Source organism: Malania oleifera, chromosome 3 (assembly GCF_029873635.1).
Source record: "Malania oleifera isolate guangnan ecotype guangnan chromosome 3, ASM2987363v1, whole genome shotgun sequence".
NCBI lineage: Eukaryota > Viridiplantae > Streptophyta > Magnoliopsida > Santalales > Ximeniaceae > Malania > Malania oleifera.
In genome coordinates this window covers 110,804,050-110,830,511 of record NC_080419.1, presented here as the reverse complement: position 1 = coordinate 110,830,511, position 26,462 = coordinate 110,804,050, and the positions used below count along the sequence as shown (strand labels likewise).

Here is a 26,462-nt window from a genome sequence, read left to right as displayed (position 1 = left end):
TTGATAGAAAAATTATGTGCGCGCGCGTGTTTATACTTCATTTTTCTTATGTGTGATAAATTCTTATTTGTGCTAAATTAATTAATAAAACAAAATACATTATACACTCTATTAATCTATTAGACACATAAGTCATACGAATAATACAAATATAAAATGACTAGAAAAGAAAGAAGGCTGAAGTTGAAAAATATAGAACGTAAATTTCAAATTACTAATATTATCAAAATAAAATATTTTCCTAACAAGTTAGTATTTTCAAATTGTTAATTAATGCATCTCTTGTGAGTATTTAAAAAAATAGTAAATTTTGTATCATTGTCATCTTTATTATGATCTTTTCCCCCTCTTGCCACATAGTATATTGAGAATGATTTATGAAAGAGGGGGAAAAGTGAGAAGAAAAAGTTAAAAATAAAATATATTTTTTGGTGTAAGAGTCCTATAACGGTTATGTAATGGCCATAGCGGCCTTTATGTAATGGTCATGGTCCGTAACGGTTGCTATGACCGTAATTTTTCTTCCTATCGATTTTTTGGTGTGTAACGGTATTGGTAACCAAAAAACCATGGGTGGTGGACCCATTGTTGAAGGATCTGAGCAAGAAGAAGCTGTGCTTTTGGCACTGTCTGCTTCTATTGTTTTCCTGTTTCAGCCAGCTTCTAGCTAGTAGAAGGATCCTTAGGTTGAAGATGCTTCTTTATCAGTTTTGTGTGTTGTCTTCTTAGAATTCTTCCATACATATTGTTTCAATTGTTTTTTTTTTCTCCCTTTTATTCTTTGATGGAAATTCTCGTGGGATTTTTATTTTTTCAGAATTTTAGTGAGAGAAGTGGATAAACTTGTCAACTTGATGGTGGTTTCTAACTTGTTTGTTCGTTGTCCTATGCATGATAATGTACTCGGGAATAATTTGGCTAATTCTTTTCTTGTTCACTGGATAAATCCCCAATCTTTCTTTTTTTTTTTTTTTTTTGAAATTTTTGGGATAAACTTATTTGGAAGGTTGAGATTCCTTCTGAGAAAGGTTTCACGTAGACTTCACCCCTAACAAAATTAATGCTGATGACTTATGGCAGATGTGGAGGCCTAATCGAGTGATCAGTCTAGATATCTATGTGATGAATTTTTGCTTCTAATGAAATCAGCCCTGGTTTAGGTGAACTCTACGGAGGGGGAGGGAGAGCACCCCCATCCCTGTGCGGGGGAGTTAAGGTGAAAATGAAGGATGATGAGGAAGACGAGAAGTATATTCTCTTCATAAAGGGGGTTTGACCAGATTCCGTGTTTGTCTAAGGCGACACACTCCTCCACTTCAGTTATAATCTTCCTGCTCCACTGGTGGCCTCACCTTACCTTGCTTTGGTTTTATTGTCATCAATTCCATATTAATTTTCACTGTTGCCTTCCCATATTGGGGTTTATTAATGGAAATATAGTAGTAGTTGGAAAATGCATCTATGTATGGATGGGACCTATATGAATTAACTGATAAACGTGAATGGGTTTTCTAAGATACTGGGAATTACGTTACTTCCCTGGGAAGCAAGTGGTAAATTGACCTATATGTCTTTGTAATTTTGCAGGAGAACCTTGTGAGATTTACCACTGTGTGCTCGAGAGTAAGTCATTTCTTGAAAAAATGACTGTCCTTGAACACACAGTTCCTTTCTTTCTGCCCATACGAGAAGCAGAAAATGATCTTCTTTCTTCAAATGCAATGGTAAGGTTAGTTGCCTCAATTTTCTTTGCTTACTACCTTCCTAAGTGTGCTTGTTTGCTGATAAATTGCTTTTTGTCTGATTACATTTTCTCTGATACTTACTTTTAATCTAATTTCAATTTTCATTATAAAATTGTTACTATTTGCTTTCAGAAATTTATAGATCATGTTGGAGAACTTTTGCAAGCTTATGTGGATAGACGAGAGCAGGTACCTTGTTCTTACATATAACTGCAGCATTCTTATAAACAAACAGTATAATATTATTGATTTTGTTGTTAGCCCGAACTAGTTTGCTAATAGAGTATGTGGAACTATATACTTGGAATCATTTTATTAGAAGGGAAGGAATGTATATATGACAAATGAGTGAGAGCAAGTGATCCAATGATGCAAATTGTAGAGCTTTATGTCATGGACTTTGAAACATCCAATAAAATATACAAATCAATTTCATCTATAGCACACAGTAGATAATCAATTTTCTGTTACAAGAATGTGCAGAAATTTATTTTTGGACTGGCAAGAGATATTGAATTGTTTAATTAAGTCACAAGCAGTGAATCTGGCCAAAAAATTCCAATCCTAGCAGTATTAACAAAACAAACTCTAAGTCAGACCGAGTAGGACTTTATTTCAAACTGTCTCAGCTAGGACCACAGGAGAAAGTGCAAACTTGTTTATGAAAGAACAGCAGATACAGGCTTTGCAATTTTGAAACTTTTCCTGGACAATAGTGCAGAAAGCATCATGTGAACAGAAAGATCGCTGTTGAAACCTTGATCCTCTCAAATCATTGAAATATAGATTTGGATGGACACAGAAGTAGGAAAAAGAAGGTTCTAGGAGCAAATGTAGTGCATGATACTGGGGAGTCGTCTTCTCAAGCTATGCTGAAGGATAGTCTTGTAGCTATGGGGAGTCAAGAAAACCACGAGGATCACATTGACGAATTACATGATCCCTGTGTCAAGGAATCAACAGTAGGCACTGGGGATGAATATATCATCAACATATAGATTTGGGATGGACACAGAAGTAGGAAAAATAAGGTAACTGGGAGCAAATGTAATGGGTGATGCCGGGGAGTCGTCTTGTCAAGCTATGTTGAAGGATAGTCTTGTAGCTTTGGGGGGGTTGGAAAAACCACCAGGATCTCATTGACGAATTATGTGATCACTGTGTCAAGGAATCAACAGTTGGCACTGGGGATGAATATAAGCCTCTCTGTAAAAAGAGAGCGTCCCTGGGCCACAAGGCTCCCAGCTTTGCAAGGATAGGGGGAGGGGATGCAACCTTAACCCTACTTTTAATGCAGTGAGGCTGTTTCCTTGGACTCAAACCCGTGAGTAATCAGTCACAAAGGAGCAACCTTACCATCGATCCAAGGCCAGCCCTCAAAATAAGCCTTTCTGTGATGGATAGAAATCTGCTCACGATGGGTTTATAAAGTTTATGCCCATCATGTGGCAACACAAGTGGGTGTAAATCACGCAGGAGGAGACTTAATCCTGATCTGCTGAAAAGAACTTTACAGTGAGATCATACTGGTGGCTTTTTTGTTGTGGAGACTCGGATGATCTGAGGTTGGGATCAGATGAGAAGGTTAATAAGGGAGATCAACATTGGGGAAGAAAATGATGATGAGTCTGATGATAAGAAAGAATAGTGATTTCGTCTAATGGTGGATTATTATTGGATATTTTTTTGGACAGTAAGGATACCCTGGTTTTTTGAGGATGATGGGGTGGACAGTGAGCTGCTGGTAACCAAGGTCTTAAATTTCGATTTCAACTCAAATTTCGAAGCTCCAAAAGTACGAAAATTTCGACGGAAATTTCGATTTCGATGTCAATTTCGATTTCGATTTAAAAAAATAAGGAAATTAGCAGTGAAACATGGAATTCTTTGTGAAACTTTAGAAATGGTTAACAAACATAATAATATAAGTTTTAGGACTAATATATTACAAATTAAATACATCTATGTTTTGTATGAGGTGAAAAATTTGTAAAATAGTATGTGCATTAAACATATTTGTAAAATAATATACATGAAACATATTCAGTTAATACAAATGAAATTCATAAATCATTTTAATATTATTTATTATACAAATAATGATAATTTAGACATGAACGGTTAAATAAAATGTTCCCGTAAGTTTATTTTTTCATATAATTTCAAAAGAACTTGTAATAATCTTTTGTTTCGATAAAATAAATTAAGATAGAAATTTCAATTCACTCCTAAATTTCTCATTTGAATTTTGACGAAATTTCAGCATAAAGTTAAAATTTCGACAAGTTTTGCTAAAATTTCGAGATTTCGATAAATTTCGGATGATTCATTGAGATTTTGACGGAAATTATGCAATATGGAAATCGATTGCCATTTCGATTTCGAGGGTGATGAAAATCGGAAATTTCAATGGAAATTTCGACAATTTCGTGGAAATTTAAGACCATGGATGGAAAAAAGAAGGAAAAAAAAAAAGCAAGGGAGGGGGAAGGGGGCAACATGAATTATTCACTTTAGGTACTAGTTAAACTAAACAAATTCTTTTGAATTATTCTCCAACAAGGATCTTCCCATGGTCGTGCTTCTTGTCCTGCATTAGAAGGATTTAAAAAGGGTTTTCAAATGCTTGATCAGATTTTTTGAATAAATCCTTCTACTCTAATAATACTTAAAACTTGAACTTTCAAAAATCTGAAAAAAAAAAAAAATTTACACAATAAAATTTTGGAGTATTACATAAAGGATAAAGATATCAAAACATTTTCTCTGCATACCTTCCAAGATGTTTGTATATCAATATGTGCTTGTGGGTATGATGCTCATGCATGTGTGTATATGGAGGTAGTTGTGTACAAAAATTACCAAAAAACCAAAAACTGGCTTGAAACCGAACTATTTTCTAGTTGGTTTGATTTTTCGGTCTCAGTTTTTGATTTTTGTAAACATTGGTTTTTCGGTTTGATTTGAGTTTTTAATATAAACCGAACAAAAAAACAGAAAATATTAATATTTTTTTTGCATATTTATTTATTTATATTTGTTAACCTCAAGGTTTTTTTAGCAGTTATTGATTTTAAATTAAATTCAAATTTGTATTTGTTAACCTCCAGTTTTTTTAGCAATTTTTGATTTATTTTTAATTTTAACTTTTTACAGTCCTATTGTGATACTATATTATTATAAAATTGCATGACTGTACTATGAGAGACGTTGAGGGGAGGTGTTGCTTTTTATAAAAGTGGTGAGGCTCCCCCAACTCAACAACTTCCAATGTGGGGCAAGGGGATGCCTCCTCCTAGCCATAATGCTCTCCCCTTCTGGCTTCACTGCGTACTAGTTACTACCTTGGTTTGAAATCGCGGTCGCGGGTAACGTCGCTGGAGATGCGGGTGTTACGTATCGGGAAGCGGGCGTAATGGTCGTAAATTTTTTTCACGCATGCACAACCTTGCCAAAATTGAAAAATAAGCATGAAATCAATGAATGCATAATTTTTAATGAATTTCGATGGCTTTTATTCAACCTACAAATGCTTTTTAATAGGTAATATAATTTTTATATTAATTTTAGTGTGTTGTATACAAAAAAATTCATTTTATTATTATTATTATTATTATTTTTTATTTTTTATAGTTTGCATTACTTTAATGGGTAAAAGGATGTTGAAATGTAATTAAAATGAATAATCAATTAATTAAAGACATAAAGTTACTAAAAATGAGTCAATACTTAATATACGCATACATGAATTTGAAAAATGATTGGTATCAAATTTCAATAGTTGAATACATGAATACAATTTTACAAGTTTATAACATAGCACATGTCACCACCAAAATGAATGACGTGGAGGGTCTTCATAATTTGCATCTCTATCTTGAGATTGGATTGAGAATTATCTCTCCATCCTTGTGGAAATACATAGCTGAAGAAACCCATGTTTACGTCATTTTGTTGTTGCTCCTGATAATGTATTAGTGGTGAAGAAGATCCAACTGATACAAGAGGTGCATAATCTCCTCCTTAAACATATTTTGAATAATATCCATAAGTTGGGGCTAGAACTGGCTTTGGGTAGTGTGTAGAAGAAGACTCACTAGATCTTGAGATTCCTGATCCATTAGGATAAAAACGTGAGTCACGAGATGCATAATGTGGATATGCTGTATGAAATCCATATGATTGTGATTATAAACCATCTAAACTAAAGTCGCCAAAATCACGAACCACACCATATGAATCTTTAGTAGAATCACTAGGGTCACCACTAGCACTTCTTCTCCTGGGTTGTGAAGATTGGTTCCCTGGAGGAATACCCAAGTCATAATTTTCAAGTATATCATGTAGTCCATAAGGATTAGAAGGATATATAACCCTTATAAATGATGTCCTTGTGTCATATCCATAATCATATTCTATACCGCTGCCGCCACCACCACCATCATCATCACTTGGTGGGCTCAAACCAAGATTGTCATCACTTTATGTACGTTCAGGGTTTGAACTTGAATCATCATGCACGTTTATTGGTGGTTGATCACCTCCTTCTGTAGTACCACCAACATCTTCATTAAACCAATTTGAATTGCCCTGGCCGTCGAGTAGTGGTGTGTCTCTCTCCTCTAACCATTGACTCAAAGGATCATCTTCTTCGAAAATGTAGTCCAAATTAATAGGATTGAAATCATCTTTAATTTCCTGGTGGCCTCTTCTCATTGTACATCTTAATTTTAACCTCTTGTTGTAATGTACGAAAACAAGTTTTTGCAGTCTCATGTACTTTAATCTATTTCTTGTTTTCGTATGGATGAGGCTGAAGGTGCTCCAATTACGCTCACAGTTCGAAGCTGATGTGGTCTGGCTAAGAACTCTTATTGCTATTCTTTGGAGTTTAGGAGCACACAAGCCATAATGAATCCACCATTCGGCTACATGAATAATTAAAGAGAGTTTTATGTCAGTATAGCGTATTTTTCAAAAGTCAACATAAAGGTAGAAAATAGAGCCATTCATCTATTATTTAGCTATATTTACCAGGATTTGTTTGTTTCACTTCTCTTTGAGCCAATAGGGTTCCAAATGTCTCCTGCCTATCTTGATATAGTAACAACTAAAAAAGGATGATTGTGAAATTTAATTAATTAATTAGATGTATTAATAATTATTCTAGAAAGTATTACAAAATACTAAAACAATTCATTATTCAATTTAACGGAACCAATACTTACTTTATTAATAGTCTGAATTTGAGTATCTATATCGGGTACCAACTTGGTTATCACTTTTCTAACCCCATCTATGACTTCTCTAGCAACTTCAGGAGAGGGTGGGGCGCCATAAAGAAATTGTGGGTTAAAAAAATATCCTAAAATTAAATTTAGAAACGTATTAATCAATAGTTTTTTAATGCAACTATGCATATTTTAAAAGTTAAAATAATAAGAAAATGTATTTGATTTACACTTACCAGCAGCGTGCAAATCTTGGTGCAATTGAAAACTCCACCGACTGTCAATAATTTTCCAAGTCTTTGTAAAAACGACAATTTTTTTTAATGGCTAACTTCGCCCTATCAATTGCCTCGTATATGAAACCCATGGTTGATTTTTCATCACCATAAACCAATTTAAGAACTTTCATTAAGGGTTCCTGCACTTTAATTATATTAGAGGCCTTTTGCCAAAACTCTTTGCCTAAGATAATCTTCTTCGAATTATATGCTGGGTCTGATTTTACCATTCCAAACCTTGAGTTTTTCCAAACATCAAATGTAAACATTTCCCTCAATACTTGTTTATGATTGACAATAGTCTCCAAAGCAATAAAGTCGGTGGGAAATTGAGTGATGGTAGGGCGAAGTAACTCTCTATTATTATTTGTGAATTTCTGCATGAAATTCACTGTCCATGTGTGGTTGTAAACAAATGATTTTATTGTTCTTGCATCTTCTAAGACCTTCTTTACGTTACTTTTCTTACCAATATCTTCAAGAGTAAGGTCTATGCAACGAGCTGCACATGCTGTCCAATAGAGATTGAGCCTCTTCTGCATTAATAATTTTCCTCCTGCCTTCATTGTAGCTTCATTATTAGTCACTACTTGGACAACATTCTCCTCTCCAATTTCTTCAACCGCTTCGTTCATTAATCTGAAATGAAATTATAGATTCAATAATTACTACTATTTAATTAAAAACATACAAGTTGATAATACTATTTACATATGCAATTAAAATTAGAAAATCACCTAAAATAATATTCAGTTGTTCTGCTTGGCACATCAGAGACATCAACTAATTTATGAAACACGGTGCCTCTAGCGCAATAAACTAAAAAATTTATAATGTGTTTTCTAGTTGGTCTTGACCAACCATCACACATGAGGATTACACCTCTCTCCTTCCAAATTCTAGTAAAAGAAAATATATAATTTTTCATTTCTTGATACTCTTGTTCCAAATAAATTTCAGATACCTCATAGGGTGATGGAACTAGATTTTCATGATTATTTTTCAAAAAAATAAGACAATTAAAATATTCATAAATTAAGAAAAAATTATTTTACATATAATTATTATTGATTTTCTAATTTTTTACTCTATTAATTTTTTTTAATTCAATTTAACGTACATGGTACAAGTTACAATTACAACAAAATATAATTTTTTTAAAAGAAAATATAATGAAAAGTTTAAGTGGCTGGTGGGTGTTGACTCTTATACTTATCTCATAACGTGCGCTGGAGAGTGGAGTGCTGAGCTGAGAGTCTGAGACTGAGAGAGGAGCCTCGAAGGAGTCGAAGCACGAATGGCCGATGACACTCCAAACTCCGAAGTCGAAATCGAAAGGCTGGCCACTGGCGAGTTGCGATGACTGGCAGAGGGAGCTGCTAAAGGGCTATCGGCGACTCGCAGAGGCGGCGGAGCTGCTGTAGGGCTGTCGCCGGTGATTTGCGAAGCTTCTGCAAGTCTGCAACACCTGCAAGGCTGCGAATGCGACTGCTTGAGGGTGTAGATGAGTAGATCTGATCTCACTCTTAGGCTTTGAAGTGAAGCCTTCTTATTTAGCTTCGTCCAACAAAAGTTCAAGGTACGATTTTTATTTTCCTTATTGAATGTTAGATTGAATGACAGATCTGCCAATGATGGGTGGTTGGGAGCGGGGGAAAGCAGCGGAAAGCCTGGCTTTAGGGATTCAGGAATACTGATAAGCTGTCGGCCAGTGTAACAATCTGTAATGGACCGTTATGATTTGTAACGTTGGGTAATGGCCGTTAGGGCTGTGAATTTTTTCCGCTCCTCAATATCGACCCGTACCGGTTTCGGGGACTTCAATTTGTGTTACGTAACAACCGTTATTTAAAACCATGGCTCTTACCCATCTCTTTTGAAAGTGGAAGGCAACATTTCTTCTACTTTAAATGCTGCTTCTTTCCCTCCATATAGGGCAGTACTCGATTTTAAATGGTTCAGTTTTACTTAAAACCAATAGTTGAACTAACCGTCAGTTATAATTTTTGAACGGTATTTAATTAAATTGGGCTTTCATTAAGCACTTACAATTCTAAGCCTTTATGGCTAAATATAACCCTTAGAACTGAGCCAGAATGAAACCCTTGTGAGCCCATAACTTGGTCTAGGCCCTTGTCTGGTGCAAGGAGCTTCTGTTGGAGCTAATTTATAAGAAGAGGGAAAGAGGGGAGTTGCCTTTCTTGTCCTATGTGGGACAAGTGCTTTTGTGCTTGGTAGTAAGTCCATGGTTTTAAATAATGGCCGTTATGTAGTGTATCAGCCATTATGTAACCCGAAATTGAAGTCCTCGAAACCGATACGGGCCGATATTGCGAAGCGGAAAAAATTCACAGCCGTAATGGCTGTTACCCAACGTTACAATTTGTAACGAATCGTTATGGACCGTTACACTGGCAACTGGCCGACAACTTGCCAGTATTCCCGAATCCCTAAAGCCAGGCTTTCCGTTACTTTCCTCCTCTCCCAACCACCCATCCTTGGCAGATCTGCCATTCAATCTAACATTCAAAGAGGAAAATAAAAATCTTACCTTGAACTTTTGTTGGACGAAGCTAAATAAGAAGGCTTCACTTCGAAACCTGAGAGTGAGATCAGATCTACTCATCTACGCCCTCAAGCAGTCGCATTCGCAGCCTTGCAGGAGTTGCAGACTTGCAGCAGCTTTGTGAGTCACCGGCGACAGCCTTGCAGCAGCTCCGCCGCCTCTGCGAGTCGTTGATAGTCCTTTAGTAGCTCTCTCCGCCAGTTGTCGCCACTCGCCAGTGGCCAACCCTTCGATTTCTGCTTCGGAGTTTGGAATGTCATCGGCCGTTCATGCTTCGACTCCTTCGAGGCTCCTCTCTGAGTCTCAGACTCTTAGCTCAGCACTCCACTCTCAACTTCTCCACTCTCCAGTGCACGTATGAGATAAGTTTAAAAGGCAACACCCACTGGCCACTTAAACTTTTCTTTATATTTTTAGTTTAAAAAAATTATATTTTGTTATAATTGTAACTTGTATCATGTATGTTAAATTGAATTTAAAAAAAAAAAATTTAATAGAGTAAAAAATTAGAAATCAATAATAATCATATGTAAAATAAAATTTTCTTAATTTATGAATATTTTAATTGTCTTATTTTTTTTGAAAAGTAATTATGAAAATCTAGTTTTATCACCTTATGAGGAATATGAAATTTATTTGGAGCAGAAGTATCGAGAAAAAAAAAAATTATATATCTTATTTTGCTGGAATTTGGAAGGAGAGATGTATTATCCTTATGTGTGATGGTTGGTCAGGACCAACTAGAAAATACATTATAAACTTTTTAATTTATTGCGATAGATGCATCGTATTTCATAAATCAGTTGATGCTTCTGATGTGCCAAGCAGAACAGCTGAATATTATTTTAAGTAATTTTCTAATTTTAATTGTATATACAAATAGTATTATGAACTTGTATGTTTTTAATTAAATAATAGTAATTATTGAATCTATAATTTCATTTCAGATTAATGGACGAGGTGGTTGAAGAAATTGGAGAGAAGAATGTTATCCAGGTAGTGAGTGATAATGAAGCTACAATGAAGGCAGGAGGAAATTTATTAATGCAAAAGAGGCCCACTCTCTATTGGACAGCATGTGCAGCTTATTGCATAGACCTTATTCTTGAAGATATTGGTAAGAAAAGTAACGCGAAGAAGGTCTTAGAAGATGCAAGAACAATAACCTCCTTTATTTACAACCATACATGGACAATGAATTTCATGAAGAAATTCACAAATAATAGAGAGTTACTTCGCCCTGCCATCACTCGATTTGCCACCAACTTCATTGCTTTGGAGACTATTGTCAAGCATAAACAAGCATTAAGAGAAATGTTTACATTTGATGCTTGGAAAAACTCAAGGTTTGGGATGACAAAATCAGACCCAGCATATGATTCGAAGAAGATTATCTTAGGCAAAGAGTTTTGGCAAAAAACCTCCGATATAATTAAAGTGCAGGAATTCTTAGTGAAAGTTCTTAAATTGGTTGATAGTGATGAAAAATCAACCATGAGTTTTATATACGAGACAATTCATAGGGCAAAGTTGGCCATTCAAAAAGATTGCCGGTTTTATAAAGACTATTAGAGAATTATTGACAATCAATGGAGTTTTCAATTGCACAAAGATTTGCACAGTGCTGGTAAGTGTAAATCAAATACAATTTCTTATTATTTTAACTTTTAAATTATGCATAGTTGCATTCAAAAACTATTGATTAATATGTTTCTAAATTTAATTTTAGGATATTTTTTGAACCCACAATTTCTTTATAGTGCCCCATCCTCTCCTGAAGTTGCTAGAGAAGTCATGAATGAGGTTAAAAAAGTGATAACCAAGTTGCTACCCGATCTAGATACTCAAATTCAGGCTATTAATCAAGTAAGTATTGGTTCCATTAAATTGAATAATGAATTGTTTTAGTATTCTGTAATACTTTCTAGAATAATTATTAATACATCTTATTAATTAATTATATTTCACATTCATCCTTTTTTAGTTGTTGCTATATCGAGATAGACAGGAAACATTTCGAGCCCTGTTGGCTCAAAGAGCAGTGAAACAAACAAATCCTGGTAAATATAGCTAAATAATGGATGAATGGTTATATTTTCTCTATTTATGTTCAAATTTGACTTTTGAAAAATACGATATATTGACATAAAACTCTCTTTAATTATTCATGCAGCCGAATGGTGGATTCATTGTGGCTTGTGTGCTCCTGAGCTCCAAAGAATAGCAATCAGAGTTCTTAGCCAAACCACATCAGCTTTGAACTATGAGCGTAATTGGAGCACCTTCAGCCCCATCCATACGAAAACAAGAAATAGATTAAAGTACATGAGACTACAAAACCTTGTTTTCGTACATTACAACATGAGGTTAAAGTTAAGACGTACAATGAGAAGAGGTCAACGGGAAATTGAAGATGGTTTCAATCCTATCAATTTGTACTACATTTTCGAAGAAGATGATCCTTTGAGTCAATGGTTAGAGGAGAGAGAGACACCACTACTCGACGGTTAGGACAACTCAAATTGGTTAAATGAAGAAGTTGGTGGTACTGCAGAAGGAGGTGATCAACCAGTAATAAACGTGCATGGTGATTCAAGTTCAAGCTATGAATATACAGAAAGTGATGACAATCTTGGTTTGAGCCCACCAAGTGATGATGATGGTGGTAGTGGTGTTGGAGGTGGGGTTGTGGCGGCAGCGGCGGCGGTGTAGAATATGATTATGGATATGACACAGGGACATCATTTGTAAGAGTTATATATCCTTCAAATCATTATGGGCTACATGATATACCTGAAAATTATTACTTGGGTATTCCTCTTGGGAACCAATCTTCACAACCCAGGAGAAGGAGTGCTAGTAGTGACCCTAGTGATTCTACTGAAGATTCATATGGTGTGGTTCATAGTTTTGGTGACTTTGGTTTAGATGGTTCATTATCACAATCATATGGATCTCATCCAGCATATCCATATTATGCATCTCCTGACTCACGTTTTTATCCTAGTGGATCAGGAATCTCAGGATCTAGTGAGTCTTCTTCTACACACTACCTAGAGCTAGATCCAACCCCAACTTATGGATATTATTCAGGATATGGTCAAGGAGGAGATTATGCACCTCCTATATCAGTTGGATCTTCTTCACCACTAGTACATTTTCAAGAGCAACAACAAAATGACATAAACATGGGTTTCTTCAGCTATGTATTTTCACAAGGGTGGAGATATAATTCTCAATCTCAAGATAGAGATGCAAATTATGAAGACCCTCCACGATATTCATTTTGGTGGTGACATGTGCTATGTTATAAATTTGTAAAATTGTATTCATGTATTTAACTATTGATATTTGATACAAATCATTTTTCAAATTCATGTATGTGTATGTTAAGTATTGACTCATTTTTAGTAACTTTATGTCTTTAATTAATTGATTATTCATTTTAATTACATTTCTAATGCAAACTATAAAAAAAATATGTTTTTTTTTTGGTAAACAGCGCACTAAAATTATTATAAAAATTATATTACCTATTAAAAAGCATTTGTAGGTTGAATAAAAGCCATCAAAATTCATTAAAAATCATGCATTAATGGATTTCATGCTTATTTTTCAATTTTGACATGGTTGTGCATGCGTGAAAAAAATTCACGACCGTTACGCCTGCTTCCCATTATGTAACACTTGTGTCTCCCGCGACACCGGCGACCGTTACGCGATGTTACCCACAACCGCGATTTCGAACTATGGTAAGTAGGGGTGAGCATAATTCGGGGAAACCCGAATTAACCGACCAATTTCGGTCGGTTCGGTTCGGTCAAGAAATAGGGTCGGTTCGGTTCGGTTACGATTTTACCAATTTTCGGTTAATCGGTTATCGGTTCGGTTAATATGAATTATCAATTCAGTTAACCGAATTAACCGAATTGATAATTAATGATTCTAGTGATTCTACTCTCATAGTTTAATACCAAAATATCTTTTTTATTAATAAAATTAATAGATGAGATGCTTAATTAAGCTCGAATTAGTAAAAAAGTTATAATTATATTCTGTTTTTAATAATTAATTTCAAATTATTTCAGTTAAATTCGGTTAACCGAATTACCCGAAAAGGTAATTCGGTCGGGTTCGGTTCGGTGAGCTTCCTTTGTTCGGTCGGTTCGGTTATCAGAAATCATTAACTGAAAATTTCGGTTAATTCGGTTAATTAACCGACTTTGGCCGAACGGACCGTTTGCTCACCCCTAATGGTAAGAGCCCTCAACTGCTAATTCTGTGGGCTGCCCTATGTAAATGTAAAATATATTTATATATTTATAAATAACCTCACCAAACTATCGTGCTGTCTTTGTTGAAGCATTTTCTTTTTGAAGCACATCTTAAAATCCTGGATTGTCTAAGGCAATCTCCAAAAAAATTTTAAATAGGATATTAGGATACCTTACAGGAATGAAGTTAATATGATCTTGCTTGATGCCAGAACATAGCTGCAATCTTCAATGGACTCTCATTATATCTTTTGAACTCTTGCCTTCTCTGATGAAGCCCAATCACCATTTGTCTTCTCTGATGATCGTACATGTGCCCTCGGTTTTCTGTACCTGAACTTCCTGAACTTTTTGAACTTACCTCCTGATTTTCCATGATTTCTACCTAATTTCTTACTCTTTTTAACCTATTCAAATAATTCCTTCTTTACAATTTCTTACCCTAGCTATCTAACACCATAAGCTGAAGACTGCGTGGGGTATCACCATTCTTTGAAGGCTGAAAGAAAGGTATTTAACTTTGATAGATTGGAGAATGACTCGATTCTTATAGCCAAATTTGTGGTAGCCAATGTCATCTATTGTGCTGAACAATGAATAATTTCAGTTAAAAACTATTGATATGTATATTCATCACTAGATTCCATTTAACAAAGTTTGTTTGCATATCGATTTTGTTAATCAATAGAAACTAAGTTTTATTATCAAAATCAATCCCTTGAGGTAAACAAATCCTTACAACTGGAGCAACCCATCCAAACATGGGGTTTGTCACCCCAGATTACAACCAGCTGTCTTAACGTGTCCTAGCCAAGTCCTCTCAACAAAGTTGCAAAACCATTAAAGGAGGACGAGTCCTCTCACAAACTATAAAAACCTTTCAGCAGCTCTCTGCACAAGTTCAGCACGCAGTAGAATGAATAAGAAGTTAAGGGTCCAAATGTTAAGTTTTTTTGTTGCTCAATTCATGTATTCGTCAGTTGATTCTTCAAATCGAGGAATATTTGTAAGTTACTCCTTGGAGTGTACTGCTGGAAGAAATTCAAATGATCTGGCCAACAAATTGTTAAGCGTTTGACCATGGCTTTCTCTTCAGAGGTTGCTTGGTGGTCGTGGAAGAAGTTGAATACTTCCAAGAGCTGAGATAATCTACTACCGTTACTACTACTATTATTATTGTTATTGTTTGCAATTAATTATGATGGAAAGGGATTAAGTAGGGGCTTCCTCCAGCCTGTTTAGGCTTTTATATATATATATATATATATATATATATATATATATATATATTATTTTTTTAATTTCTGTATTTATTTTTATTGCGGACTCTTGGTCCTTTTAGTTTTGTAATTTTTCTCCTCTCCTCTCCTATTAAATTTATTTTTCTATCTAAAAAAATCTGCTATAGTTCAGCCCTTATCTACAACTTCTTTTGGAATCTTTGGTGTGGGTAGGATATTAAAATGTATCTTCAACTGGTGAATAATCTTAAAATAGGTGGACTCACAAGTTACTTGTGAGAATAAAGTTCAAAGATTCCGGAGTCTACTCGTTTTTTGGAGTGAATTAACCCATGTCTTCATTCATTCTTCAATTTTGGGTGCCTCGAGTTGATGTCAAGGTCTGCGAATTGATTCATTTCCATGTAGGTCGACTTGTTTTAGTGCTGTTTAGATACCAAAACCAATTTAATTGTTCAAGGATTATTATAACTTTCTGACATTTTCTGGTATTTATTGGTTCTCATTGTTTGTGGAGTTATTAGCAATCTTCTTCACCAATTTTTACGAGGACTGGGAATTTTTGTCAGTGCCTATGCATCATTTTTCTTCTTTATTTTTTCTATATGCTTTATATGTGTGCTTCTATCAATTCAATTTATTTGGGATTTAAACTATGCAAAATTTTATTGTTGGGGTTCATAAAATGCATTATTTGGAAATATGCTGTTGGAAGGCTGAAAGGAAAAACATGACTTCTGACTTCTTTTCCTGTTCTTATATAGGTCCGTCTTGTTAAGGAGTTGTACGGGAATCAGATAGGAGAGCTCTATCATAGTCTTCCATACCACATGATTGAATTTGTGCTGCATAACAACTTGTAAGTGGATTTTCTTTAACTGCTCTATTGATCGCTTATGTAATTATGTCTAGGCTGTTGAGTGCAATGCAGCCAGGATCACTTATGTTATGCTACCTTAATACATGCATGTCGGTTATAGTTGTGTAGGCTTTTTAAAGAAATAAGATGAAATTTTTTGCATTATAAAAGCTGTAGTGAGGATGACCATGTGGACTACTCATTTACACTATCAGAAACTAACCCAGAAAATGCCATAAAAAATTACCAGAAATATCATAATCTAATAGAAATCTCCCGTTGATTAAAAAAATGCAGAATGTAGAACTGTTGCTACCTCCATAAATTCCTATCCATAAGTTGAATGGTATTAATTATATGTGGTTGGTCTAAGGTTGTTGTCTCTCTCATTAGTCAAGGAAGGCAACATCATATGAATGATAATGCCGCTATTGATAGGGAGAAACTAGATGCATGGATTCAAGAAGATGCCCATATTGTGGAAATCTGTGGACCCCATAATCTTGATCTATCCATGCATTTAGATAAATGTAAGAGATGTAAGCATCTCTAGATTTCTTTGAGTTGCACTATAATGATAAATCAGTTTCAGAATATTTTTCAAAGTTGAAACAGGTCTACGAGGGGTGGAATGTGCTTCAACCCACTACCCCTAATGTTAGAGAGCTGCAAAAACAAAGGGAACAGTAATTTTGGCTGGTTTGAAAGTAGAATCTTAGTTCGTGGGAGGAGCTGAACTTCCCTATTCTGCGCAAGTTTATTTTTTGGGTACTTCATGCTTCATCAGTTTGTTACGTGATCATCTTGTATGTTGTATGGAGAAGTCTGCCCTAGTGACAGTCATCATGTCGAGGTGACCAAGTTGGTGGTGTCAGAGGCTTCCATGGTGGACGTGGTAAAGGTCCCCCTTGCAAGTGTTCACTTGGATTAGAGAGTCATATTTGTGCCCAGTGTGGAACTTGATTTGCAGATTGTCTCAGTTTTCTGATGTTGTGGCAATGATCCCTTCGGGTTTGGTTCATCTCCGCCTATTAGCGTGGAGCTAAAGTCTGTAACAATGTTAGAAGATGGATATGCTAAGTTCCTACGGTATCAAGCTACCCAACAAGCTTCTCTTTCAATTTTTTGTTTCTTCCTTTCCTACTATCTTCACTCATGTAATCTGATGAGGGTTGCTCGTTATTCATTGACATTCATCTCTGTGGGTGCACCAGTGAAATCCAGCCGCTTGGTGTCCCTTAAAAATTATACTTTGCATTTGAAAGCTAGGTAGTTTTGGGTAGAGTTACATGAGCCCAGCATGGTCTACAGCAGCCCACCTTCTCCCTTCAATTGACAAAATCTCCCTTTATGATACATACAAGAGACTGAAAGTAGCAGGTCTTTTTTGGATGGAACCCATTCAACTTACTGCTACACGAGGTCCAAGTCCAAATAAATAAAATTTTGGGGGCTATATCAAAATTGAAACAAAAAAATAGAGAAGGAAATCCCTCTGAGGAAATCCAATGGAATGAAAGTTCTGAATTTTTTTATTTTGAATAGAGCTCTAATGTTATGTCTAAATTGATATTATAATTTATGATATAAATGATTAATTATAAAAAATTAATCTTATAAAATAGAATGAAAAAAATTAGAAGTACGTTATGCATGAGTTTCGGCCCCCACTGACCAAAGGTCCTGGATCCGCCGCCGAATTTAGGCAGTTCTCCACTGTTCACCCCAATGTGGAAATCTCAATGTTCCTTTGGTTCATACTACTTGGATTGAGGAGGTTGGAGCCGAGGCAATGGGATTGGAGCCACCATATGATTTCTCAGAAACTTTGGGAGCAATTCAGTGTAGGTCATTGGAATTGGTTTTTTATCCTTTTCCTCTCCCTTCGGATTGGTTGTTGATCTGTTTTCTGATTTCTGATATCTGCTTAATTTAGAACGAACTTGCGACATTGGTTGGGCTGTGACTGTATAAGGAGCCTGCATTATGACGCTGACCATGGCCTGAACTTTGTCTAACTGTTAGCACTTGTACTTCTCTTCCCTTTTTTGGTCAATGCTTCTTTCCTTACTCCTGTATCTATCTCCATTCCCATAATTGGTTCTGCCACTCCTAACTCCTCCAATTCTCGCTCCTAAAATAACCAGGTCTGTGAAATTAGCTGATGCGCAACTGATCATGTGGCCTCAACATGGTGCCCGCAGTGTATTGGTGAACGGGGATATAATTCCCCCCCCCCCCCCCCCCATTTAAAGGTGGCTGCAGTTGGACCACCAGTTCCTTCCAACTCTGCCTGTACTCATTGAAGGATTCCATCACCCTTTTCTCCATATTTTGTATATTCACTTAGTCTAGTGCCACCTCTAACCCGTGCTTGTAGTGAGCAATGAAGGCTTAGGCAAGATGTTTCCCAGTTCTTATTTGCAGCTTTGTCCAAATGATTGTACCACCTGGCGGCTGCTCCATAACTATGGTTGAAGAGGTGAATTAGAAGCTCATTGTAATGAGCATGAAACCTGAACCATTGAATTTCTCAAACTCTGGCACCATTGATTGAAGTGGTATTACAACATCGCATTCCAAACATGGATTTAGTTTATCCGTTGAGCTGTGTATGCATAATGCACCAACCCTTTAAATTGCCGTTGACCTTCTCTCTAGGTGCTGATATCTAGTCTCAATCCCCAAGCCTGCTTCATTAGCGAGCCCTTTTTGGTCTCACTGTCCCATAGAAGTCATCCAAATTCGGTACCAATATTGGATTCTGTATTTGAATTATCATGGCTCCCTTGAGTGCCATTATACTGTCCCAATGATGTTTTAGGGTGCTTGGCCCCTAGTCCCATGTAGTTTTGTTGATATGCAGTTGACAGGGACCTCAGAATGGGTGTGAATCCTGGTGGCTATAGATGGGATCCTCAACCCTTATGGGATTCTCAGTTTGGAGTTCTGTCTGCACATCTCTGTCCTTGTGGAGCATTAGCTTATCCATTTAGGTATTTATTGACACAACATTTCAAGTTTCAACTGACTACCTCTTGTTTCTGTCCTATGTTGAATATTCTTCCCTCCAACTGTTTGCCCATGATCTTGGCTTTGGTGCCAAGTGTGCACAGACCACTTTTCCCTTTAGAGCTTTTGGCTTACATTAGTATGTTAGGAACATACAATATGTGTTTTTACTGAACTCTCCTTATTCCGCAGAGTAGTCTTGGTGATTTTTGGTTCCCTATGTGATCCACTGAGATCATTAATGCATATCCACGGGATCCATCATAGGGCAACATCCAGTGAAAAATAATGGAATAGTGTGAATGCGCATAGGCATGATGAAAACATTTACAGAACATTTCATTCACTCAAAATGTTAGTCAAAGCCTAAAATTTTAATGGAAAAATTCCACACAGGGGAACTGTTTCTTTTGCAGACAAAAAAAGCATCCCATATGAATATTTCTCCAACGCAGACTTTTTCTCAAACCCTTCAGTGACAATCTCTAGCTCATGAGCCTTTTTGCAATTTGTATTACAAAATTATCCATTCTATTGAATAGAGTATCGTGTTGAATTTCTAGCAATTATTACTCTCATTTCCATTGTGGGGTCCCATCTGTCTCAGTTTCAATTATGTCATCTCATATTCCTCTATATCTGTATTCTACATGAAGCTGCTGTATAGTTTTATCCTTGGCCTGGACTTTAGCTTCTAGCTCCACTCATGGGTAATTAGCAAATCCACTTCTTTTGTATGGTGATTTTTCATTGCAAATTTGACAATATCTTCTCTGGCGTAGATCAATCTCCTGATTTTATTCTCTGGAATTCTTCAACCATCCGCTCTTCATGCCTCTCTACCAGACTTCGTTCCGCAGCTTTCTAATTTCCTAATTTTTTTTGGCCCAACTTTCTTTGAAGTTCTGCGATCTGCTTTTGATCTGTGCTGAAGTCTGCAGAACTCATGATTAGTCTATAGCTATTGCTTCCATTTTATCACTAGACTCTGACTCGAGGGGTACTTGGGGAGCCACAGTGCTTTAAACTTTGTTTGTGTGCAGTCTGGATATACCACCATAGTGCCATCGGTACACTGACCTCTCTTTACAATGAAAACTTGCTTCCATGCCTCTGCTAGGTATTTTGTCTTCTCAGCTGTACCCTTGTGTCCATACCTGTAACCAAACTTAAGCAGTAACTAGGCAATAACAACCCCCCCTCCCCCCACCCACCGGCATCCTTCCCTAAATATATTTTTAAAAAAATGGGATTTAAGTATTTAACAGAGGGACCAATGGCAAGTTCCTGCATTTGTTTATCACCCATGTGAGGTGTCTATAGTGCTCACCAATGAATGTTGTCAGGAGAAAGAGAATTAAATTCCCTCATCCATCCCTGTACTCTAGCTTCTTGTTCCCGTCTATAGTAAGTTAAAGCAAGGATAGGGAGCCTATTAAATTTTTGTAGATGCTTGAGAAGCGATCTCTTCTAGGGAAAGAGATAAATATCATATGCTTTCTCAAGGTCAATAAATATCATATGCAAGTCCCTCTTCTTTTCCCTAAACTTTTCCATTAATCTTCTTAAAAGATAAATAACTTTTCCATTTATCCGTGGTGTCTCTCCTTAAATCTTGCCCGACCCCTGTTTAGTAATGATTTGAGTGATCTAAACGTTTTTGCTAGGATAGCCAAGAAGGATTGCCCTGTTCTGCACTCATGAGAAATGCCACTGTATACTCATCAATATGTCTCAGGGCTTTTGGGAATATAGCTAGTCTATAGATAGCAGGGGCCATTGCAGTCAAGCAACCTCTCCATTAGAATCTTTTCCAAATTTACAACCTTCATTTCAAACTTGTCCATAAAATGTGGGTCATCATTTGTCTCACCCAACACTTCCACCATTCACCTCCTAAAGCAGTGTTTGTGTCATGCCATAGACTTTGGATGGTGTCTTTAGCTGTGGAAACCATAGTGATTTATATTTTTCAATTATTGGAGCTATGTCTGCTTGGTTGAAGGTAAAACAACAATAATCAGATTCCCAATGCTTAATCAGGGTTGAACATCTACATCCTCTATTTATGGAAATTTGATGTGACCATATAACTGAGAGAACTTGTAGGGAATTCTTTAAGCCCACCCTTCCAGATTGTAAATCTGATCAAGCATTCTCCATGCTGGGCCAACTCTGTGTGCATGATGGTACTGTGTTGTTCTTCCAGTGCGCTTAAGATGGTCACTGGCTCCACAAACTTTACTAATTCAAACTTTAGGGCAACGTGTCTTATGCCTAGGTGCAACGCAACACAATTTCAATTAGCTCCATAGACTCAACTAATTCTTATTCTTACTCCATGTTGGATGAAGTACTCAAACTTTTACATGAGTGACTTCTATCTAAATTATTACATCCCTATACAATTTTCATTATATTCTCATTGTATTCTATCCTAGCCCTAGGAATATGCATTCTGTGAATGATACATAACATTAGTGTTCAGTTGGTAATATTTCTTAGTACCAAATTTTTTCCAGATTGTCCTTCCTGATACCACACTTGTGCTGGTAGGGTCCCCAATCCTCACCAAATTACTGAGGGTTCAAAGTTCAAACTTGATGTGTGTGTGTGTGTGGTGGGGGTTGCACCCTCATGAAGACGTGATTTGTGAGAGCTACACTACTTTGCCCCTTGACTAATCTTATAGAGAAAGATTGGGTAGAAGGTGCATTCTCACTAGTCACACCATGCTGAAAAGAAGCTCCATTCTCACCTCTAAACCAGAAAATGCTAGGAACTCTTTCCAACCTCCTCTGATCTGCCTGTACAACCCCACTCCATAAGGACCTCTGGACTCTTTCAGGAATCCACATATTGTGATCCTTGGCAAATTTAGCCCCAATCACTACACCCCATTTACTCCCCTTCTCAAGCAGGGGCCTCCAAATCCATTGACAGCCAATGCTTTACAGAAAGCCACTATGATTTTAATACCTGATGTCCCTTTTGGGATGGGAAGAGTGATGCCTCCATTATCCTGCAGAGAATTTTTCTGGGGTGTTTTCTATTCTCTTTGCCACTGCATTGTGAATTGGGTACAAAGACATGTAATATATAGGCAAGATGGAAAGGTACTTCTGATCAAAGTTAGCCTTCCTCCTTTTGACAGAACTCTTCCAACATGCAAGCCTTCTCCCAAAATTCCACACAGCATATTCCCATATTCTACTCCTTATATTAGCTCCCAAAAGCTAACATTTGCTCAGGCATATCAGTTTCTGTAGTTCATCTCTCATTTGTGGTTCTGATATAAGTGTTTGGTACTTGACCGAGTTGAGGAACTCTTGGTAAGGAGTGCTCGTTGGGGAATCAACGGAATAGAGCTCAACTTCTTATTAAAAGTTGTTATATATATATATATATATATCAACTATTCACTTTGTCTAGAGCTTAATGAACTAAGTTTCATGTAAATTCTCCCTTTGGTACTGATTATTCTATTTTTGCCATGGGAAGAGTAGCTCAGTAAAAAAAATTTGATTCCCCAAATTCAATTACCAAAGCCTCACCAAGGAGGCACAATGGAGAGATTTTCTCAATCCCTGAATTTTATATGGAATACTGAAAAGTGTCTTGAAATTATATTTATATATATATATATATATATATATATATATATATATATATATATTAGGGACAGAAATACAATACTGATTAAAGGGTAGAAGGAAGCATTACGAGGGTTGTGGAAGGTGAGCAGGAGAATTACCGAAGTGCTTAAAAGGTGGTGGTCAAAATGCAAAGAAGGTGATTGCAGAGTAGACAATTGTGGTGGCATAGTTTACTCTTTGTCTCAGACTCTCCATCTCTCAATGCATGTGTGTGTAGATTTTACATCTTCTATAGATAGAGATGTTCAAAAACTTCTTAAATTGAAGTGATACAGGCTACAAGGTTCAAGAGGCTTAAGAAAAAACAAGTTTTTTAGTTGCACGACTCATTATTCTTTTGTCATTTTACCATAAAATAATGTGAATGCATATAATAACCAACTTTATATGATGGATACAAAACTGTCTTGTATTTAAGTAAAAAAAAAAAAGAAGGAAAATTTAACATGCTGCACTGGATGAAGTTTACCTTTTTATCCTAGAATTTCCACTTCTCAAATTAGAAGTTATTTATTGGGAAATTAATTCTTTTCCCTCATGTTAGCCATATTGTAATCATTCTTTTAATAATCTCATCAATTAATAAATGAAAAAGCTATAGGATCAAATAACATCCCAGTTGAAGTTTGGAAATGCTAGTTTATAACAAGATTATATAATTAACTAATTTATTTAACACAATTATAAAAACTAAGAAAATATCATATGAACGGAGAAAAAACATTTTAATGCCTATATACAAAAATTAAGGAGATATTCAAAATTATAATAACTATTGTGGAATTAAACTTATGATGAGTCATGCAAATGAAACTATGGGAAAAGATAGTTGAACAAAGATTAAAGCTAGAAACAAATGTCTCAAAAAATAAATTTGGTTTTATACCTAGAAGATCTACTACAGAAGCTATATATCTTTTAAGAAGATTAATGGAAAAGTTTAGGAAAAAGAAGAGGGATCTGCATATAGTATTTATTGACTTAGTGAGCGTATGATATGGTACTTAGGGAAGTTCTGTTGTGGGTTTTAGATGAAAAGGGTGTACGTAGAAGGTATGTTGATGTTATTAAGGATATGTATGATGTAGCAATGACTAGTGTTAGAACCATAGGTGGAGAGGCTAGGGAATTTTTAATCATAATAGGTGTACATCAAGGATCTGCTTTGAGGTCTTATCTTTTTGCTTCAGTGATGGATAAACTAATTAGGAGTATCCAAAATGAGATTCCATGGTATATGTTGTTTGTAGATGATATTGTCTTGATTGATGAAACTAGGGGTAGAATAGAATATAAGTTGGAATTATGGAGAGAAGCTTTAGAATCTAGAGGCTTCAGGATAAGTAGAAATAAGACAGAATATATGAAATGTAATTTTAGTAATAGCAGGAGGATATTGGAGATAGTTAAACTCAATGATGAAGAAATCAATAGCTCTAGTAATTTTTGATACCTTGGATCTATTATGCAAGTTGAAGGATAAATTGAAGAAGATGTAATACATAGAGTTAAAGTAGGTTGGGTAAAATGGGGAAGTGCTTCGAGTGTACTTTGTAATCGTAGAATATCCTTAAAATTTAAAAGGAAATTTTACAGGTCGACTGTAAGACCAGCTATGTTATATGGATTAGACTGTTTGGCAACTAAGAAATAACATATCCAACAAATAAAAGTTGCGAGATGAGAATGAATGCTTAGATGGATAAGTGGTATAATGTTAAAAGATAAATTAAGAAATAAACATACATGTGGTAAGTCAGATGTAGCGCCTATTGAAGATAAAATAATGAAGGGACAACTCAGATGGTTTAGACACTTGTAACGTTGGCCACATAGTGTGCCAATGAGGAAAATTGAATTAATTACTATGAGAGGCAGTAGAATGGGTAGGGATAGACTTAAAATAACTTGGAATGAGATAGTGATAAGAATTTAATAGCCTTGAATTTGTTGAAAGAAATTGTCCTTGATTGCATAAATTGGTAGAAATGGATTCATGTAACCGACCCCACATAGTGGAACTCAAGGTTTGGTTTTTTGTTGTAGTTTTTACATCTTTGCCACATTTCAATTCCTTGTGTTAGGTTTCATGAAAATATGATTCAATGATATTGATTATGATACGAAGAATTATTAGGATTGTGTTTTTTTTAACAGTATATGTTATTTCTTTCATAAGCTTTAAATGCTCTTTACCTGTTGCAAAGCTAAAAGTGGGTTTTCTGTGGCAGCAAGATAACTGTCAGTCTCAGATATGCAGATCTTGTTTCTGTACTCCCAACTAGAATTAGAGTGCTGGCATGGCCAACGAATCAGTTGAATAAAAGTTTAATTAGTACAGCGGCAATGAACAGGAAGGGCAGTGGAGTTGCGGGGAGTAATCCAATTCCAGCTCGTTTATCCTATGCAGAGGATGCCTTGCGGACTATGAGCTTACCAGAAGGTTTAACTTTCTCTTGAATTAAGTTCTTGCTGTTCATGTGAGCCAGCTCTCTCCTTAGCTTCAGAGACCATTTGGGATCACCAAATGGGGAAAGCATGCATGAATTTCTGCAGGGAAGGGCAAAAATGTTCTTTCATATCTGTTCTAAAAGTATTATCGTTATTTCATGCAATAATTCATTAAATGGAATGTGCCAAATTGCAGCCTAAATGGATCAAGCTGTGTTCCATATTCATTTAATTGAGTGACCGCATGCATATCTTTTTTTGCCAGTCTGAAGAGATGAATTGTGGTTAAAAGTCAACTCTGATTCTAGTGCAACCTTTAATCTTGTTTTCTTCATATTCTTGTCATATTAAACTTCGGCAGCTGACATGTTTTTTCTCCCTTCTTTTTCATTATTCAAAATGTTTTGTGCTTCATCGCAGCATATGCAGAAATTGTGTTGAACCTGCAAGAAGCGCTTAAGCAAATATTTCAGCCCGGGGCCCCTGCTTAGTGTTTCATCTCTTCTTAGGAGAGGCTTCAAATCTGTACAAAAGGTACCGTAAGCAAGATACTGGAGTAGCTTTTGTTCGTTGAGGAAAAAATAAAAAATAAAAAAATCAGCTTTACCATACCTCACCTCAGCAAAAACGCAAATCTTTACAGATTCATAATGGTACTAGATCTTGTTGCACATATTCGAATATATGAAGATCTGTCAGATCTTTCCTGTTAAAATTTTTTTTTTCCCATTTAGTTGTCAGTCTCTATGTATCCTAAACAGTTCTATTTTTTCTGAAAGTCAGAAGATCAATGGATATTTGTTGGAAATGATATCATGCCCATCTGTTATTTATTGTATTGGGTTTATACCTTGAAATGTGGGATTTTTCTTGTTTTACGTGATTTTGCACGGACTAAAGCATAGGACGCAAAGTAAGCCTTAGAATTTTTTTTAAAAAAATAATAAAAAAGATATTTTAAAAATATTTAATATAAATTTGAAAAAAAATTGAAAATAAAATTATTATTTTTTTATAAATAGTGATAGAACTGTTTATTGTGTATTTGTAAAAATGAAGAATTTGTTAATTTTTTTTGGTAATATTTTGAAAAATTAAAATAAAAAATAAAAATTGTTTTCTACAAATAAAACGGTCCATAGGGTTTTC

At 35.7% G+C, this 26,462-nt stretch overlaps 1 protein-coding gene across 1 annotated transcript in view; it reads left to right on the top strand.

Annotated features, from left to right (window-relative positions):
- LOC131152072 (uncharacterized) overlaps nucleotides 1-26,124 on the top strand; it is a 73,362-nt gene extending 47,238 nt beyond the window's left edge. The window contains exons 9-13 of the mRNA XM_058103676.1: nucleotides 1,588-1,724; nucleotides 1,878-1,934; nucleotides 16,100-16,194; nucleotides 25,094-25,305; nucleotides 25,734-26,124. Of these exons, the coding sequence (XP_057959659.1) occupies nucleotides 1,588-1,724; nucleotides 1,878-1,934; nucleotides 16,100-16,194; nucleotides 25,094-25,305; nucleotides 25,734-25,804 (572 nt within the window). The 3' untranslated portion in view covers nucleotides 25,805-26,124. The remainder of the gene's footprint in view (nucleotides 1-1,587; nucleotides 1,725-1,877; nucleotides 1,935-16,099; nucleotides 16,195-25,093; nucleotides 25,306-25,733) is intronic.
- Nucleotides 26,125-26,462: the final 338 nt, after the last annotated feature.